This window comes from Astatotilapia calliptera, chromosome 19, assembly GCF_900246225.1.
Source record: "Astatotilapia calliptera chromosome 19, fAstCal1.2, whole genome shotgun sequence".
NCBI classification, from domain to species: Eukaryota; Metazoa; Chordata; class Actinopteri; order Cichliformes; family Cichlidae; genus Astatotilapia; species Astatotilapia calliptera.
Window position 1 is genome coordinate 18,621,776 of NC_039320.1, and position 19,987 is coordinate 18,641,762.

Below are 19,987 nucleotides of genomic sequence, written 5' to 3' on the forward strand. Positions count from 1 at the left end.
CAGGTAAAAAAATGTTTTCCAAATATGCAACTATTTTTCTAAAGTTGCAAAACCTGCACTTTATACAAAGGAATTGAAGGGAAATGAAAAGTGACCTCACAGTTCTACTTATGAGCCTTATTAATGTTCATCAATTTTCTTTTGTGAGCTGAATAAAAACCTTATTGTCTGCAAAGATGTTTTAATTAACATGAATGTAACACAGTGTTAAAGTGAACGCAGTGAACTGTTGATTTATTTTGGTGTTAAGTTTTGCCAGACATCATCTATTAATATAGATTTATAAAAGTTCTGATACTTGAGACTAAATGTCTTGTTGCTGCAGTTATATTCTTGATAGATTTGTGTACATATAACCACTGATGAGTTTGGTTCCTCCACAAAAAAGTCCACCACAGTGATTCAAAGTCATTAAGTGGCTGAACAAACACCTGCTGGACTCTGAACAAGCATCTAACCACTTTTTTCGAATAAAGCTAACATTTTACAACCTCTGTGTTGAAAAAAAAAGAGGTTACTACCCAATCATTTTCATTTCTTTTCAAAATGTTTCTATACTAATTCTTAATATTTATTTAATATTTCTTTATGTTATAAAAATGACTTTGAATCCTGATAAAAATGCAAAATCATGGGTTAAAAATGAAAACAAGAGAACTACGAATGTATTAATATTTGTTGACAGAAAAACAGAAACTGTATGTGTGCCAACCAAAGTGCCATTTTAATTCAGATGAAAAAAAAAAGGGATTTATTCATTCATTGTTCATTCAGGATCTTAAAAATGTGATAATAATAATGAAATAATACAAATGATGTAATAATAAGAATGATGTAATAATAATTAATGTAAATCTAAATAATATTGTCCTTCAGAGAAATCGTTTTGTAGTCCTGAAGATGGAGAAGTTTACTCCTGCAGAGCGACTGGGACTGTCTGTGGTCATGATGGTTGAACCTCCAACCACTTTCCCAGCTTAGCCTCAGAGTGCTGCTGCTACTGTAGCAGCCGCTCTTCTCCTCTGTACTCGTCAGGACTTGCATTGTCACATCTGGGGATCCCAGGCCCTGCTGGAGAGGAGAGCCTAGTCTGGATGCTGACCTGCTGCCTGTAATTATTAGCCTTTTTCAGGCTCTTCTCCACAGGACGCCTGTCTTTTTCAGGGACAATCTTCATCCACAAATTCATAAAGTCCTTGTGAAGGGTCAGTTTCTTGATGATTGTTCGCCCATGGTACCTGTGGAAGATTACAGTTGTCATTAATTTTCATTAATTGTGTAAACTCACAGAAAATAAATTTGATGCACTTCAAACCCATTTAAACCCATTTAAAAGTACCCACCTGGCTTCAGGTGCAGCATCCCCTGCCATTCTAGAGGCAGCAATTAGAAACCTTTCAGTGAAGCTTCCTGCTTTCAGGATGACGGCTGCTCCAAGTTTGTCAGTTGTGCAGGTGTTGAGCCGTGCTATTCCTCACTGCGACACAGCGATGGCTGAGCAAGGACAATATTAGACACACAACTCAGTGAACATGATCTCTCTTTCATGTCTTCTAATAAAATCACTACAGCTTCTTCTCTCCTCTTACGTCAGTCCTGTGTTAAACAGAGCGCTCAGAATCCGTCCATGGCTGCAATTTTCCACCATGGCATCAAGCGCCAGATTGACCTCCTGATGAAGAAAGTTGTTGTTGGTCTGTGCAAGCTTCAGCAATAGAGCTCGGCCTGTTGCTTCAACTTCTGGGTCCATTGTTTTCTGGAGCTGAATGTAGAGCTCATCGATGGCATGTATGGCTTCACAGGCTATTGCTGAGCGTTGGTTTTTCACCTAAAATGTGAGTGAAAATCATCAGTTGAGGCTGTAGTATGCACTTGAAGGGAAACTAGCTGCATGAAACACATATAAGAAACATAAAGTGTGCAATACCTCCTCAATGAGGACCAGACACACTTCATGCAGTTTAGTCTTCAGGATGTCCGAGTGGTGCTTTGCCAGAGACTGAATAGTTTGCAACCCCTGTCTTTTCTTAATCCTGTATTTACACAACACAACATTGAACACGACTTCAGGAACACCACAAATAACACAGCCACATTATGCAGCACTGTTTCTGTGCAGTATTTAATGTCTCCTTACTACGTTTCTTACCAGTCGTCTGAAGACAGCAGACTAAAGCTGTGGGACAGGCTCTCTACAGGTGTAGCTAGAGGCGGGAGTTTGACCCTGCCCTCTCTTGGATTATTCTGACTGCACTGACTGTCTGCTTTCTTGTCTGATAATCAACAAGGTTAGTAAAAAGAAACGGTACTTTCTTCTAATTCGAAGCATTGTACATGATGCAGTGATTAATTGTTCATTAAAATCTTTTTAAATAATCTCTTAATTTAAAGTTTGATTATTCAGCATCTTCTACAGTTACTGAGGAAAACCACTTACTGTCTATAGGGACGACTTTTGCACGGCGCAGCAACGTCCCAAGCCGAGGTCCTCGTTTTTGCGGTATGGGAACTGTTGGAGGTTTTGGAGTCAAAGGCTTTACTGCAGTAAATGTTTTGGTTGGTACTGTGTGTCCAGGTGAGGTTACAATCCCATCCTGGAAATGCTGCAGTTTTTCCAAAATAGGCCCAAATTTGTCTTTAACTGTCAAGACTCTTATTTCACGAATGACCTTCGTGTCTGTTTAGACAAAAAAATAACTAAATAACTACAAATTGACATCTTACTAAAAAAAACAACAACAATAAACATTTTTCTTCCTGATTTTTGTTTTTCTTCAAAAAAGCATATAAAATGAATGGACAGCAAGAATATGTGTAATTTAGCATTAAAATAGATAATCTACAGTCTCAAATTTTAAAATCTAAACTAACTGATTAACAGCAGGTGTAACCACTAAAGAAAAGCATCACCTTTGAACCGAATTTCTTATATACTGAAAATGAAATCTCTTCTCAGGAACCTTTTCTCGATTCAGTAGAAGTAGATCTGGTTCTCAGTCTTTAACCATCAGTGGGTTTCAGTCTGAAGATGTTGGAGATTGTTACTATTTGGGCTGTCGTTGTAGTCGGATGTTTAAACAGTGATTTATAGCAGTACAAGAACCTCCTTCAGTCTGGTTAAAGGCTGCAGGTGCAGCGTGCTGGACTGTGATGAGAATAACTGATCCACTAACACAAGACTCATCAACCACAAACACACTGAATAAAAATAAAACTAAAGAAGTATACAACTGTGTTTATAGTGATTCAACCTTTATATTTATCATTAAATATGAGTAAAAGTTCATGAGCACGTTTTTTAAGTGTAATGTTTACATATTTGTTGGGGACTTGTAGTAAACTACAAGCACAATCAATCATCCATGAACTCAAAGCTGTTCTGTGGTTACTGACACTTTAATTTTTTTTAGTAGAAATCCATAAATCATTATTTGAAAAAAGTCATTTTCAAAATAAAAACAATAAAGAAATAAATCCACAAACACTTTGTTTGACAATTAAGGCTTGAAAATAACCTGAAATATCTTAATTGGAAAATACTAAAAAGATATGAATTAACATTTAAGAGAAATTTAAAAATATCCACATTTCTACATAAAATTAGATATTTGTAAAACTGAATGAGTTTCTAGGGAAGTTATCTGGCAGACTGTGAGATCAACTTTGTTTCATAAATAATGAAAATGATCAACAACGATCACTGGACTTGATCAAATATCTTTTCAAAATTTTATAAAATATTTTGCAAATGTCCAAAAAGTTGATTCTCTTGATCTGGACGTAACGTTTTGTGGGAGAAATGTTTCGTCACTCATCCAAGTGCAAATGGTCGTAGTTGGGAAAAGAAAACATTTCTCCCCCAGTCAGACTGCAGAGACAACTGAGCTGTTACAGCAGGAACTGACTGCAGCTGCTGAAGAGGAAGAAAAACAGTTCAGTGAAGACAAAGCTGACACAAAGTCATGTTCTGCACACATTTTCTGAAAAGAAAAACAAAAGTTGGCTGTAGGAACGGCATTGGTCAGCTGGTGAGTTGTGCCAAGTTTCCTCCACGCATGATGTCTGGGATTCAGGTTAAAGCGTTCTTTATTTCATCAGACCAGAGAATTTAGTTCCTTCAGGTGCATTTTTCTGGGGAATCACTATCATCGTGTTATTGGCCAGCTTCACGTCTAAGGCCCTTCTACCCTGATGTCTGAAAGACTCATGGTGGTTTCAGTTCTTCAATATTTGGGAGAATGGAGGCCACTGTGCTCTTTGAGACGTTCAATGCTGCAGAAATTTTTCTGTACCCTTCCTCACAAAGAGACTGTAACATACAAAATGTGGAAAAAAGGTTTTGACCTCCTAGGTGAAGAACTGAACACAAAAGAAAGGTGTTCACAGTAAGTCAGTGCAAAGACAGTAAACAGAAGTGTGAACAAGGACAAAAAACCCACAATGAAAACATGACAAAACATACAAAGTATAAAATAACCACAAAAAGCCCACATTTATACAAAAATTGCAAAATGGCATAAAACTATATAAGGAAATGCAAATAACCAAACAAGCCAAATTATACAAACACACTATAAAGAAATACATCAAATGCAAAAGGCACAAAATAAGACACAGTCATACAAAACATGTTCAAACAGAAATTATTTTTTTTAAAATTAAAATTGATCAGAAGGAAAAAAAAATGTGCCCTGCATGGATGTGCAGTCTGCTTTTTGGATCCATGTATAAGAGTCAATTTCATGTGTGTTCTCTTATTTTGACATAAGAGGGCACTATTTGTACAGCAGCAATGTACAATATCCACCCAGACTTCATAGGTGCAGGTGTGTGCTCACTGACCCATGCATTAATTTGAATATCTGTCGCACACCCTGAATGCAAAATAGTTTTCTATAGTTTCAGTATCATATAGAAATGTTTGTCCTTGTGTAAAATGACAATTTTTAATATTTTGCTGGGTGGACAGCTGTCTATACGTGTATAAGCCCGTCTCTCTGAGCTGCACAGCCAGCACAGAAATCTGTAATTACCTCAACTCAGTTAGTGTCTGTTTATTAGATCTTTGTTGTTTCAGCAGAATCAGATCCATACTTGAATTAACACTAACAATCAGTGGAGTTTAGGCTGAAGATCTAGATTACTACTGTGTTGAAACCGATGTGTGAGAACAAGCACATTGGTACAGTTAAAACTAATATCAAATTAAACTGGTTAGGGATTGATGTGCTGCAGCGATGATCTCTTGGAGGAGATTAGAGACAGCACTCCAGAATACTGATTTTTTGGGGGGATTAGATTAACCAGGGGTCCCCAATCCCAGTCCACGAGGGCTGGTGTCCCTGCAGGTTTTAGATATCACCCTGGGTCAACACACCTGAATCACATGATTAGTTCATTACCAGGCCTCTGGAGAACTTCAAGACATGTTGAGGAGGGAATTTATCCATTTAAGCTATGATAGATCAAGGACATATCTTAAACCTGCAGGGACACCGGCCCTCGTGGACTGGGATTGGGGACCCCGCCATAGACAGAGACCTGACTTTAAAATTAAACATGCAGTAACATATACAACCTGCTAGATTAGTAGTTAGTATGTTAAAGAAAAACACGTTTTACCTCACAGTCTGAGGATTTGGTCTTTTTGAGCTTCAATAATTATTATCAGATGAGTTTACAATCAAACAGCTCTGTGAGGTTTAAGCAAAATGCCAACATCATCATGTTAATGCAATAATAATGCAGTTATTTTCAGGAATTCAAAAAGCATCTGAAACTGAAGAGTGTGTTATAAAAAAATATAAAATATTAAAATATGTTACTCATTCTTTCTCAGTAAAATTTGGGGTCATCAAAGTAACGGCAATACAGTCTGAGAAAAAAATAGCTGCGTGGAGGAAATTAGAGGACAAGTCAAGTTTTTTATTTATTTATTTTTTTCAGAGAAGATACAGTTCATCTGTACATGGTTCAAAATATCAAATACCTGAGTTATGGCTTTTACTATGGAGCATAAACCCCCTTTCTCAGGGCTTTAGAGAGCTGTACAGGACTAAACTATTTAGAGAATTGAGTAATGTTAGACCAGCTTGTTATTCATTCCTTTAAACCACTATTCATATATTTCTTTTTTTCAAAATAAAGTTCAGTTTGTCAGAATAATCAAAATCAATCAGTGTCTTTAGTGTCAGATGTATGACAGTAGGGGAACCATGCAGCTGTTAATGAGCAAATATAATGAAAAGTTGAACGATCCTCTCCTCACATGACCTCTGTGTTTTCTGTTTCATTGGGAGAGGTGGGTGGTTTCCTCCTACAGTGTGTTTTGCACACTTTCATGCATCACTGCTCCTCACAGTTTAAGTTCTGCTGTCACACATGCTCTCATGCACTTCCACTGAAAACTGAGTCAGGATGGTGTTTCCAATGTTGGTTCTTTTGTTAGGCTTTCTGAGTCAGGGTGAGAGATTAAAAAAAAAACTAATAATAATATTTCAGGAGAATGTTGTTTGGTGAAATTTACTCAGCTTGTTTTATGAGTACATTCATTCTGAAGTTTTTGGTGAATAAAAATACATTTTAAAATGTTTTTCCTTTCATTTCAGAGTCATTTGCCAATAATTTTCTGACTCAGACTGATGAAGTCAAGTCTGTCAGTCTTGGTGGGACTGTGACCATCAGCGCCAAAGGAAGTTCAAATATTGGTGCTGATCTCAGTTGGTACCTTCAGAAACCGGGACAGCCTCCCAAACTCCTTATATACAAAGCATCAAGTCTCTCCTCAGGAACTCAGTCTCGATTCAGTGGCAGCAGATCTGGTTCTCAGTACACTTTAACCATCAGTGGGTTTCAGTCTGAAGATGCTGGAGATTATTACTGTCTGGGCTACCATGGTGGTGGAGTGTTCACACAGTGATTTAGAGCTGTACAAAAACCTCCTTCAGTCTGGCTGAAGGCTGCAGGTGCAGAGTGACAGACTGCAATAACTGATCAACTCGACACCACAAAAGCAAAAACACAAAGAATCTAAACAAAACTGAAGAAATACACAGCTTTGTTTATTAAAAGAAATACTTAAATATATCTCAATGAACAAAACATCATGTGCAGGTCTGTTAGGTGCCCCGATAGAAACTAATATGTATAAAGAAATATTTCTGTATTTTTATATTTACATACATAAATGTATAAATGTAAATGTATAAATATCTAAGAGAAATATGGAGGTTTGATCAAGTATTTCTATGCAAAGTAATGGAAAAACAATAACACAAAAGTGATTTTTCACAAGCTGCGATGTTATTTTGTGATATAGACTTGTTTTCTCTTTCTCACAGCATGGTTTTAAAGCACAATATAATATAAATAGCTGATGAATTCTGCATTTAGATTAATAGAGTCAAACGTCTGCAGAAATATCGCAACAGAGGAGACATGTAGCTTCATCAAAGTATAAAAAGCTTCACAGGCATGAAATATTGTTAATATATAATAATATAACTTAAATTTGTTGATGATTTTTAGTCATTTTCATAATTTTATTTGGACTATTACCAATTGAAAGACAAAAGATTGTCAAATGAAATAAAGCTATATCAGCAAAAAGAAAAAAGAAAAACACAGAAACTAAAATGTTTCTAAAACATGAATTATGAGATTTTGGCAATATACTTTGGACAGCAATAGAGGTGTAATGTGTACCAATAGTGTGAAGTAAGCTTACTAACCAAAGTGCTGTTTTGATCCAGATATTAAAAATGCTGGATTATTTTTCTGTATATTTTACTCTATTCCATAAGACGTCAGTGGTATCATTCAAGTTTTATGTATAATAGTATTAATCCAAACAATTTTTCTTCTGACTTTGCGTCCCTTCTTGCCTTCAGTGTTTTGAGAGCAGAGAAATGATTTCCATAGAGAGGAGGCTTTGCATCATCAGCTGATCCTCCAGAGAACTGAGAAGGTTTATAGTCCTGTGAGTTCAACACTGCAGGACTCACATCTGTCAGTCAACACAGCAGAAAGCACAACCACCATGACTCTCATCACCATCCTCATCTGGACGCTGACCTGCTGCTGTTTTACAGGTTCATTCACTCAGCAACATTTCCAACATGATGTGCTGCTTTTTCTCTCATTGATTTCTGCTGATAAATGAATGATTTGTTTTTGTCTGCAGGATGCAGCGGTCAGGTGACTGTGACTCAACCTCCAGTACTGACATCTACTCCTGGAAACACTGTCACTCTGACCTGTAGGACCAGCCAAGCTGTTGGTGGCTGTAGTTACGGCCAGTGTATGTTCTGGTATCAACAGAAATCTGGGCAAATTACAAAGCTCCTAATTCGACATGTAAGCATAAGACATTCAGGAACACCAACTCGATTTAGTGGCAGTGGAAGCAGCTCTGACTTCTCTATGACCATCAGTGGAGTTCAGGCTGAAGATGCAGCAGTTTACTACTGTCAGAGTTACCACTACATAAACAGTGCTTATGTGTTCACACAGTGATTTGTAGTCATACAAAAACCTCCCTCAGTCAGACTGCAGAGACACTGAGCTGTTATAGCATGAACTGAGTACAGCTGCTGAAGAGGAAGAAACTGTGACACAGACCAGTGAACACAGATAGATTTGTTTTGGGGTGATTTTAGAAAGGAATTAAAAAAAAATCCACAAAGTTACTTTGTCATTGCATTTCCAACTATTTACATGAAGAGTTGGCAAATTATACAAACAGATCAGATTTCTCTTTATATTTATATTCCCATTAAGCTTCTTGATGATTATAAAGCAAAATGATCTGATTTTTCAATACTGTATGAACTCACGTGTATAAACAAAACAAAACAAAAGAAAAACAAGAACAATTTCCTCAACAGTCAAACTATTGACTCTCCACAACACGTTGGTTGAAACCATACGATTTCTACTGATTTATATCAAAGACCAAAAACATTATTAGCAATAATAATCACATGAATAAAAAAAACTGGTGGCTTCATTTACAGTGCATAAGGAAAGTATCTACAGTACTTTAATTGTTCTGTAATGTGTCACATTACAGCCTTATTCCAAAGCTGAATTAAGTCTTCGATGTTAAAATTCTACACAAAACACTCCATTATAACAAAATGACAAAATGTATACTTGCAATTCTTACTAATTTATTATAAAAAAAGAAACGGCCTTTACCATGACACTCAAAATTTAGGTCAGGTGCATCACGTTTCAAAAGATAATCTGGTAGATGTTTCTACAACTTCACATCAAGCTCACTGGGTGTGTTGCAGGTTGTTGTTAAATTTTCCATAACAAGTGCAACTGTGGTAAATTTAGTTGATTGGACATGATTTGGGTGTTGCAGCATAGGCTGTGAATACTTGTTATATATTTTTTTCAGTTTTAAACAAAAGCTTTTTTTCCTCCACATTGTCATTAAATACATAGAAGGAGCAATCAGGGAATGGACCACAGGAGGGAAACACAGCTGGGGCAAATTAGACCTGACGAGACAAGGAAACGTAAACTGAACACACTAAGATAACAACAGACCTTCAAAGTAAAACAGGAAACACATGACAGTCACGCAAAAACAAAACACTGACAACACCGAAACGTAACACATCATAGCTAAAACAACTAAATTTGGAACCACCAGGACTCTTCGTACAGCAGGCTTCCTGACCAAGAACCTGATAGAGCTTTGTCAGAGGCTATGGAGAGAGAACCACCTTCTACGGCACTCCACCAATCAGGCAAGTACAGCAGAGCGGTCAGATGACTGGTGTGAAGGTTCATCTTCCAACAGGACAATGACCCTAAGAACACAGCCAAGATAACAGGAGTCGCTTCGGAACCACTCTATGAAGTTCCTTGAGTGTCCCAGCCAGAGCCATACTTGAACCTGACTGAATATGTCTGAAGGGATCTGAAAATGGTTGTGCACTGACAGTAGTGATCCAAATTCACTGAACTTGAGGGGAAGAATTTGAGAAACTTTAAAAAAATACTACATCATTACAGAAAAAAAGTAGTGAGCAAAGGCTGTGAATATTTATACATGTCATATTTGCCTTTTTTATTTCATTTTTTAATGCAATTTAATGCAGCCTTTTCTCTCTTCATCATTATGGGGTATTGCTTAGGATTTTAAGGTGAAAATGACAAAAATATGGAACTGAAGCACTGAATACTTTCCAGATGCACTCTGACTCTCCAAGTTGTTGTTGGCAACAGTATAGTAGTGTTGTACCCTGCACACTGGCTCATGTAGAGAGACGCGACTTCCTGTGTTCATTTTGGATGCCCCTGCAACTACCCTCACAGCATAGCTTTTTAATAAGTTTTATTAAAAGGGATTCACTCAAAGAAAGAGTTAGACCACTGTTTCAACCAAACCAAAAACAACCACAACCTAAAATATCCTGGGAAAAGAAAACAAGATACTTAACCAAGTTACAGGTTTACTTCTGCTGCCAGCACAGACCAGATACTCAGTAGGTGCTCAACACCCAAAGCTGGCCCACTCGCTGAGTCAGCAGTGCTTCACTGGCTTCTATAGTTCTGGGTAGCTGATTGCTGAATGAATACAGTAGTGCACTGGTTCCTCAGGAGAAATGGGTGGCAGCTGAGCTCCTGGAAGAGACTGGGCACACCCACACAACACACAAACTGCTAGAGCTGTAACAAGGAGAAATGGGTAAAAAGCTGGACAGCCTTTCACTCGAGAGTAATAAAGTCCAACCACACGAAGATTTAAAGTACAGCGATATTAAGATAAAACCCATTATTCCAGCATTCTGTCTGAATTTATGTGTGACAAAGAGGAGAAAAAACATTTTTTCACATCAGGACTTTGGACAGTATGTTTTGCCATGTTGCTGCTTATTTTACCATTAGGAAGAAGACAAAAGACAAAAGTGAAACTGTATCAAGGAGAAAAAACACAAAAATAATATGTCAGCTCAATCACATGAACATTCATGATACCTACCCTTTCTACTTTACAAGAACAGATGTGTGTTTGCCTCCTTAAATGTGTTTTGCATGATTTTTATGCCTCATTGCTTCTCAGAGTTTAAGTTCTTCTGTCACTGAGTGTCTGAACTGTTCATTCACTCACACTGAAAAGTACAGCAAAATGATGTTTTCTATAACTCAGATTGTGATGTTGGATTTTCTGACTCAGGGCGTGAGACTTCAAATGTGAAAATTATATTGTTAGAACAATAAAATTGTCATGTTTTAACCTCATATAGCTCTATATTTCTTTTGCCAAAGCCATTCTAGATGATGAAGAATTTTGTTTAAGACTGAGTTTAGTGTTTTCCCATGTGATCAGTCTGAACCTGCTCATTGTGTGCCACCACCTGTTTGTAGAACAACCAAGCTAGTTAACGAAGAGACTTAGCTTCCCTTTAAAAAAACACCTGCAGAAACGGCTGCTCCAGTTGGAGCCTCCTGGAGGCTGGGCTTTTTGTGAGTTTTTTCCAAAGACTGTGGTGCTTCTCCTTGTTAAAAAAACAGGTACGGGTTTGATAAAGCATTTATATTTGATAAAGTATTGTGAAAAGGACCAAAGAAAAGTGATTTTTCTTAAGCTGTGATTTTATTTTGTGATTTAGACTTTTTTTTTACAGCACGGTTTTAAAGAACAACATGGATAATAATAGCTGCTCAAATTAGCATGCACATCAATAGAGAGTCAAATGTTTGCAGAGATATTGCAAGAACAGAAACATGTAGCTTCATCAAACTATAAAACACATCATATGCAGACAGGAAATGTTGCTGAAGCTCTACTCTTAGCAGTGGTCAGGGTCCAGGGTTTGAGTGACGGGGCTCTGTCCACTCAGACTGGCCTCACAGCTCACTGAGCCCGCCTTCCTCCACTGGTCTGCGGAGAGGCTCAGGGTGCTGCTCCAGCTGTAGCGGCCGTCTGTCCCCAAGACCTCCAGGCTGGTTGACACCCCTGAGGATGTGCTGGTGCTCCCCACCTTCCAGCCCAAATTCCAGTTTGAGGGGAATCCCCCGGTTGCCAAACACACCACAGTGGCACTACTCTGTTTGTCTTCGTCTTTGGAGGGAGGGAGGACTGTGAGGGTGGGCCTCACCACACCCGCTGGAGGAGAAAAGGTTGAAGATAATCGAGAAAAGAGATACAAATGTACAAACATCTGAATAAATATATAGTCAGTGATTATTGATCAAATCTTTTTTTTATCATGTAGTTAATAACTTGAACCTGTGATTATTTTCATATTTGAAACTGACAAAGCTAAAGCACTCATGAGAATACAGTTAAAACTTCACATCTGTTTCTTTCACTTCCTTTAAACTTAATTTCAAATTGATCAGCCATGAATAAAAACTTGATGTAAGTATACTTAGTAAAAAAAATTTAAGTCGACAAAACATAATTCAATATTTGTTTTTACTTTAAATAAGTAAAAATACATTTTAATTTAAAGTGAGCTAAAACTTCACTATCACAGATTTTAATATTTTAACCGGATAATATTTAAAGAAGCAAAAAACAACCAAAAGAACATTAAAAATTGTTTTCTGTAAATTCAGTTCTTTAAAAGACTGAATGAATATTGATTGAAGAAAAGTTTATTATAAAATTATGACATTGAGTTAATAATAATCATTGAATTTGATCAAAGTTCTGTTTAATATATTTTAAAAAAATGCTTAATAAATACTACATTTTATAAAAATGACAAATTTCTGGTACTTACAGCCAACGATGAGTTTGGTTCCTCCGCCAAATGTGTACCACAGTGATACAAACTCATTAAGTGGCCGTACAAAAACCTCCTGCACTCCGAACAAACCTCTAACCACTGAAAATTAACCTTTTTGTCATGTAAAACATCACAGTACAACTGATTACATGTAGAAAATGATTTAACTAAAGTGACTTAAAATAATTTAATGAATTCAAATCATAATTATCTTAATTGTATTTTTACTAAGAACTGAAAGACAAAACTTAATTTTCACATAAACCTATAGCTATTTTAAAAACAAACAAACACACACACACACACACAAAACTGCTTAAAACAGCAAACAGAAAAACACTTTAAAAATCATGAATTCAGAAATTATGACAATATAATTTAAAAAAAGCTATACAGGTATATTGTATTTGTTGAAACCAAAATCAAAAAGTAAACATACAAACCAGAGTGCCATTTTAATCCAGGTGGTAAAAATACGTAAATCTTTCCAATATATTTTCCTCTATTACATAAAATTATTAATGGTATTAATTCAAACAATTTTTCTTCTGATTCTGTGCCCCACATTGCCCTCAGTGTGTTGAGAGCAGAGAAATGATTTCCATAGAGAGCAGGCTTTGCATCATCAGCTGATCCTCCAGAGAACTGAGAAGGTTTATAGTCCTGTGAGTTCAACACTGCAGGACTCACATCTGTCAGTCAACACAGCAGAAAGCACAACCGCCATGACTCTCATCACCATCCTCATCTGGACGCTGACCTGCTGCTGTTTTACAGGTTCATTCACTCAGCAACATTTCCAACATGATGTGCTGCTTTTTCTCTCATTGATTTCTGCTGATAAATGAATGATTTGTTTTTGTCTGCAGGAGGCAGCGGTCAGGTGACTGTGACTCAACCTCCAGCAGTGACATTTACTCCTTCAAACACTGTCACTCTGACCTGTAGGACCAGCCAAGCTGTTTACAGATGGTCTGATGGTGATGAGGGTATGTTCTGGTATCAACAGAAATCTGGACAGACTCCAAAGCTCCTAATAAGATACGCGAAAAAGCTTGAGTCAGGAACACCATCTCGATTTAGTGGCAGTGGAAGCAGCTCTGACTTCTCTATGACCATCAGTGGAGTTCAGGCTGAAGATGCAGCAGTTTATTATTGTCAGAGTTACCACAGCGGTGGGGTGTTCACACAGTGATTTGTAGTCGTACAAAAACCTCCCTCAGTCAGACTGCAGAGACACTGAGCTGTTACAGCAGGAACTGACTGCAGCTGTTGAAGAGGAAGAAACTCTGACACAGACCACTGAACACAGTAACCTCACCAACTCACAGTTTTGTTTCTTTTTTACATTTCCCTAATAATCACATTGCATTAAGACTTTGTTTGTTTTTTTTATTTTTTTTTAAGCTTTATATTCCCAATATCTTCCCATGAAGGCCATGAAGATCATTAAAGCTTGATCGAAGCTTTAACTTGTTGTTGTCAACACTTTTTAGCAGTGATCTCTCTCACACAAAGTTTTCTTCAAAAATCATATTGATCAGAGCAGCAGGCGTGTTCCTTTTCCCAGTGTGAGTTCATGCCCAGCCTCTCTGATCTTTGCATTACTACAGATCTACTTTCAACCAATTCTCTTGGCTTTGCGTCGGAGTGCTGTTGTATCAGTAGTTCTGTCAGTACAAAACCTGAAGTACCAAAAGGACAACCTGTGGTTATCGCAATAAGCTCATGTTTACTATCGTGGGTGTCAGTCTGTCATATGTAAGGAATCATGATCTCATCATCAGATCATGATGAGATTGGACTTAATAACCTTTCCTGCATTGGACACCAGGTTCCTTCTTTGGTTTTTGGGTTATGTCATGTGGATAAAACATGTGCATGTGACAAAAAGAAAAAAGAAGTTTAATAGATCATAACAAGTTTAGGTAGTATGTTTTGCCAGCACACCAAAGCCATGTTCCTGTTTTTTTTTTCTTAAAAAAAATTTTGATTTTCAGCAGATGAAAACACTATGTCACTGTACTGTTTTGGCCTCCGGCGCTGTCGGCCTCCGGGTCGGCCCCCCGAACTTGTCCGGTTGGGCCTTTTTGGACACTGCATGCATCTTGGGTCCTTCTTCCAACTCCACACGGCTCGCCTCGGCAGCCGTGACACTTTCCCTGTCATTGGTTATAATGATATGCCCGATTGGTGTATATACAGAACTTCTTAGAGTGCTTTTGCGCGCATATATATATATATATATATATATATATATATATATATATATATATATATATATATATATATATATATATATATAAAATGCGCAAAAAGCGGCCTGGCAGATGACCGACGATGTGGAGGTGGTAGTAGGGAACCTGAAGGCTGCGTTGCCCCCGCAGCACCAGGCGAGGCGGAGGCTGGACCAGACGAGGCGACACCAAAGCTGAACCAGGCGAAGCTGATGAGGGCGCTGAAGCTGGACCGGACGCTGATGAGGGCGCTGAAGCTGGACCGGACGCTGATGAGGGCGCTGAAGCTGGACCGGACGCTGATGAGGCTGCAGCTGGCGAGGCTGATGAGGCAGCAGCTGGCGAGGCTGATGAGGCTGCAGCTGGCGAGGATGATGAGGCTGCAGCTGGCGACTGGACAGGCTCCTCGGGCCCTCCAGCTGACGAGGCAGGAAGCTGGCTAGGTTCTCCTGAACCTCCAGCTGACAAGTCTTGGGGCTGGACGGGCTCCTCGGGCCCCCCAGCGAAAACAGTCTCAGAACCAGTGGGCACTGGAGCCCCTGGCACACACAGGACAGAACCAGCAGGTGTGGGGACCTCTGGCAGGGACAGAACAGAACCAGCAGGCGCGGGGACCTCTGGCAGGGACAGAACAGAACCAGCAGGCGCAGTGGCCCCTGGCAAACACATAGCAGGCTGCAGCTGCCCAGAGAATTGACTCTGCTCAGGCAGTGACAGCCGGGTGCAGTCCTCAGCTGGGTTCCTAGCCTCCAGGGGTCCAGAGTGGGCTGAGGGCTGAAACTCAGCCTCTGGGGAGGCCCTGGAGTGTGTCACAGTCTCTGAACTGGCCAGCTTTTTAGGAATGATTACATTATCATTAGGTTTGTCTCTCTGCTTAGAACAAACAGATGAAACAGTTCCTTTCAGATTGATTTGACTGAGCTTGTTGTACCGGAGTAGCAAGTGACACAGGATGCAGGGCTAGTGGCTGCTGAACAGGAGGCTGAACTGAGGGTGACTGAAACAATGGTTGGGATGATGACGGTGGTGGAACTGGAGACTGAGCTGGAGGCCGGGCGGCTACCTGAGCTTGAGGCCGGGCGGCTACCTGAGCTTGAGGCCGGGCGGCTACCTGAGCTTGAGGTTGCAGTTCAAAAGAATAAACAGTCCTGGTATTATCAGAGCTGGTGTTAATTGTCTCTGGGATATATGCCACAGTTTTAGCAGACCCTGGGTTAGCTGACATGGGTTTAACAGGTTCAGAAGAAACAGAAGAACAACAGCCCTTTGCTTTCACTGAAGTCTTAAAAATGCCAACCTGGGAGAGATCAGTTACCACGAAGGTAGGTAAGCTTTGCGAATCAGCTCCCACTGACACACCCCGAACAACCCCAGAAGAAAAAGTCTCAAAGTTCAAATCGGAGCTGTTATCCTTTTTACTCACCACAGTCGGCCGCTCTGATATCCCAGGGTCCGACTGTGGCGAGGGGCGTCGACGGCTTGAGTGCCGTTTCCCATTTGAAGGCTGGACCGACGGGCCGGGCAGAACACTCTCCGTCGGGTCAGGGAGGGAAGCATGAGTTGCAGGGTGGGTGGTAGCAAGGGGGAGAAGATGAAGCTCGTTCAGAACAAAATTCTGTGTGAGCGGGTGAAGTGAGCTGAGCAACCAGGGGAGACCAGAAACTAAGCGCTGTAGCCGAACAGCTATGCCTTGGCGGAATTCTCTCGCCTCATGCTCCAGCCATAAGTTAATGAATTTGTCTACCGAGTAAATAATGTCCTCCCGGAGCTCCTCGGGCGGGTTGACTGCTGCTGGGTCCATAGTGGCCGGTTCGTACTGTCACGGCTGCCGAGGCGAGCCGTGTGGAGTTGGAAGAAGGACCCAAGATGCAGGCAGTGGATGAAATGCTAGTGAGGTTTATTACAGTTTTTGCCCGTTGCTTGAACACCATGAACCCATGCCTAGACTAAAGTAACACAACTTGAAGCTTTTGTTACCATACCTCAAACACATGTACCCCTACCTTAAACAAAAGCGCTGCTTTGCACCCCAGTTCCAATTATGCAACACACCTACTCCTTTATGCAACACACATGGTCCTGCATGCTACACTCTATTTCATACATAAGACACTTCGCTCACAAAATGAAATGTCAGGGTGCCATTCGGAAAACACATGTATCCAAAATACAAAACACATCGGGTAATTGCAACCACTCAAATACACACCTGAAGGCACCTACTTGCAAAACCGAACACCAATTAGCCAACTACAAAAAGCCCTCAGCGTATAGCCATTTCAAGAACTTTGCAAGCATGGATGGAGGGAGAGCAAGAGGAAGAGGAAGAGGTAGAGGAGGAGGAGGAAGAGGAGGAGGAGGCCGAAGAGGCCATGCACGGACCATATTTTTTTTTTGCTTTATCTGAATTCATGGTACTGCAATGTACAATATTGAGTAGGTCTATTTGCGTTTTCGGTTGTTTGGAAATGTGTCTCCTGTAAATGTGCCTTCTGAATAAACAATGGAAATCAAGGACTGCAGTGTTTTATGTAAAGAAGACTAGTGTGTTCCCCCTGATCTGTAAGTGTTTGCATATGATGCAAGTATGTGTCATTTTGTCAACAGAGTTACATTTTGACAAAGGAATGTTAGGTTTTGACAGTAGAGTTTAGGTTTTGGGAGTGGAGTTTCAATTTGGCACAGATGTGAATGGTATATTTCCCAGTGTTGTGTCATGTGTACTTGTGTGTACAGTTTTGGCACAGAGAGCGGAGTTTTGCAAAATGTGTTCAAGCAGTGGGCAAAAACTGTAAATATAAAGAACACTGTTTAACACCGTTAGGGAAAATATTCTAAAACACTTCTTCAGTAAAGACTCAGAGAGGAGAAACACACAGAGTTCCTGCTAGCAAGGGCAGCTCCCTACTGAGAGACTCCGGTGAGGAACTGCCCTGGTCTTTATTTTATACTCCATTGAACGTATGTATGTGTATGTGTATGTGTATGTATGTATGTATGTGTGTGTGTGTGTGTGTGTGTGTGTGTGTGTGTGTGTGTGTGTGTGTGTGTGTGTGTGTGTGTGCGTGTGTGTGTGTGTGTGTCCTGCTGATCAAAGGGTCATAAAAGGCACATCCTTGGTCAGGAAGAGGGTAGACCTCCCTCACCCTAGATAACATTGGTGAGGAAGTCAAGCAGTTAAAGCACTTAGACTAAAACAGACGTAACTACGTTAATCCTACCATAATACAATAAGAGAAGGTATGACCTCTCTCGTGCTCCCAGGATGTGGGTGTGCATTCTAGTGTGGAATACACACCAAGCCTTTGCAGACTGTTAAAGATCACACAAAATTAATTATATGCCTCTAAGTATACATGGTTGAATATTTCCTAATACAAATAACTACATGCAGTATTCTACCATATGCAAACTTATATCACTAAAAGATTATACTGACTACTAAATACAATTTTCCATTAACAAACACAGCAACTAGAAAGGATTCAAAAAATAATGAATTATGAGACTATGACAATATAATTAACAACTATACAGATATATTGTATTTGTTGATAGCAAAATCAAAAAGTAAACATGCAAACCAGAGTGCCATTTTAATCCAGGTGTTAAAAATACGTAAATATGTTTCCAAATATGTTTTTCTCTATGGCATAAAATCATTAATGGTATTAATTCAAAGCAAATTTCTTTTGATTTTGTGCCCCACATTGCCGTCAGTGTGTTGAGAGCAGAGAAATGATTTCCATAGAGAGGAGGCTTTGCATCATCAGCTGATCCTCCAGAGAACTGAGAAGGTTTATAGTCCTGTGAGTTCAACACTGCAGGACTCACATCTGTCAGTCAACACAGCAGAAAGCACAACCACCATGACTCTCATCACCATCCTCATCTGGACACTGAGCTGGCATACAATGGAAATATTTCAGTTCAGTTGTATTTAAATATTGCCAAATGACAACAATGGTCATCTCAAGGAGCTCTGTTATTGTACAGTAAAGACCTTACAGTAATAAAGAGAAAACCCAAACAATCAAATGACCCCTAAGCAAGTACCTTTCAACTGTGAGAAGGAAAAACACATTTTCAACAGGAAGAAATGAGCAGAAACAAGCTCAGAAAAGGACAGCCAGTTGTTGCGACCAGTTGTCTCCTGCCAACTGTAGGTCCACTCAGTTTGGATACGTTAATATGGGTTTTGGATTGGATTACTTTTTGGATGGATGACCCTGCAGGAGTACACATGTCCTGTCTAAATGCTCTCCCAACTTAGCCTCAGGGTGCTGCTGTACTATTTGCTCTTCATCTGATCTGATTGGGTTAGTGCCTCCTATGTCACATGTGGATAGGGTACTGTTGAAGGTGAGAGAAGAGATAAATGAGGACCCTGTTAATTCAGCTTAGAATAATAAAAATGTGAGATGGATTAAAATTTTGCTCAACTCTTTCCAAAAGTAAATAAATCCAACCACAGGAAGCTCGTTGATTATTAATGCTAATTAATGGGAATTGCCAAAGATCAACTCAGACATCCACTAAAGTATACACAGCCTATACTGTAGCTTGCCAGGATATCCATGCAGCTCAGAAAGATGTACTAAACCTGCCAGTGTAATCACGTTGCATCTAGCTAAAGATAAGGGCCAAATAAAAACAGAGATTTCAGGAAAATGTTTAACAAACTGGGCTAAAGATGTTTTCCAAATATAAAACTGTTTTTCTAAAGTGTCAAAACCTGCATTGTGTACAAAGGAATGGAAGGAAAATGAACAGTGACTCATCAAGTAGTTAAAATGAATTTTCTTTTGTGAGCTGAATAAAACCATATTTGTCTGAAAAGATGTTTGAAATAACATGAATGTAACACAATGTTAAAGTGAATGCAGTGAGCTGTTGATTTGTTTTGGTGTTAAGTTTTGGTAGACATCATCTAAATACATTTTTCATATTTTAATGATTTTTCATATTAATAAAAAAAAAAAGAGTTATACTGAT

The 19,987-nt window shown here is 39.2% G+C and overlaps 2 long non-coding RNA genes and 4 gene segments (V, D, J or C); 3 read left to right on the top strand and 3 right to left on the bottom strand.

The window, feature by feature from the left end:
• Positions 1–1,214: 1,214 nt before the first annotated feature.
• On the bottom strand, positions 1,215–1,690 carry LOC113012042 (uncharacterized). Its single transcript, XR_003270636.1, has 3 exons — positions 1,590–1,690; positions 1,344–1,494; positions 1,215–1,238 (listed from the first exon to the last, which is right to left on the bottom strand). It is a non-coding gene; the product is annotated as an uncharacterized LOC113012042 (long non-coding RNA).
• A 124-nt stretch (positions 1,691–1,814) lies between these two features.
• Positions 1,815–2,470, bottom strand: LOC113012040 (uncharacterized). Its single transcript, XR_003270635.1, has 3 exons — positions 2,438–2,470; positions 2,150–2,273; positions 1,815–2,033 (listed from the first exon to the last, which is right to left on the bottom strand). It is a non-coding gene; the product is annotated as an uncharacterized LOC113012040 (long non-coding RNA).
• A 3,933-nt stretch (positions 2,471–6,403) lies between these two features.
• Positions 6,404–6,932, top strand: LOC113012038 (Ig kappa chain V region 3381-like). The segment is given in 2 exon segments: positions 6,404–6,463; positions 6,609–6,932. Coding segments are annotated over 2 exon segments (357 nt in total).
• A 944-nt stretch (positions 6,933–7,876) lies between these two features.
• On the top strand, positions 7,877–8,514 carry LOC113012697 (immunoglobulin kappa variable 3D-15-like). The segment is given in 2 exon segments: positions 7,877–8,090; positions 8,183–8,514. Coding segments are annotated over 2 exon segments (384 nt in total).
• A 3,087-nt stretch (positions 8,515–11,601) lies between these two features.
• Positions 11,602–12,858, bottom strand: LOC113012698 (Ig lambda-3 chain C region-like; the record flags this gene model as incomplete). The annotated part of the segment is given in 2 exon segments: positions 11,602–12,127; positions 12,750–12,858. Coding segments are annotated over 2 exon segments (426 nt in total), but the record flags the coding sequence as incomplete, so codon positions are not given.
• Positions 12,794–14,401, top strand: LOC113012037 (immunoglobulin kappa variable 4-1-like). The segment is given in 2 exon segments: positions 12,794–13,532; positions 13,625–14,401. Coding segments are annotated over 2 exon segments (378 nt in total).
• Positions 14,402–19,987: the final 5,586 nt, after the last annotated feature.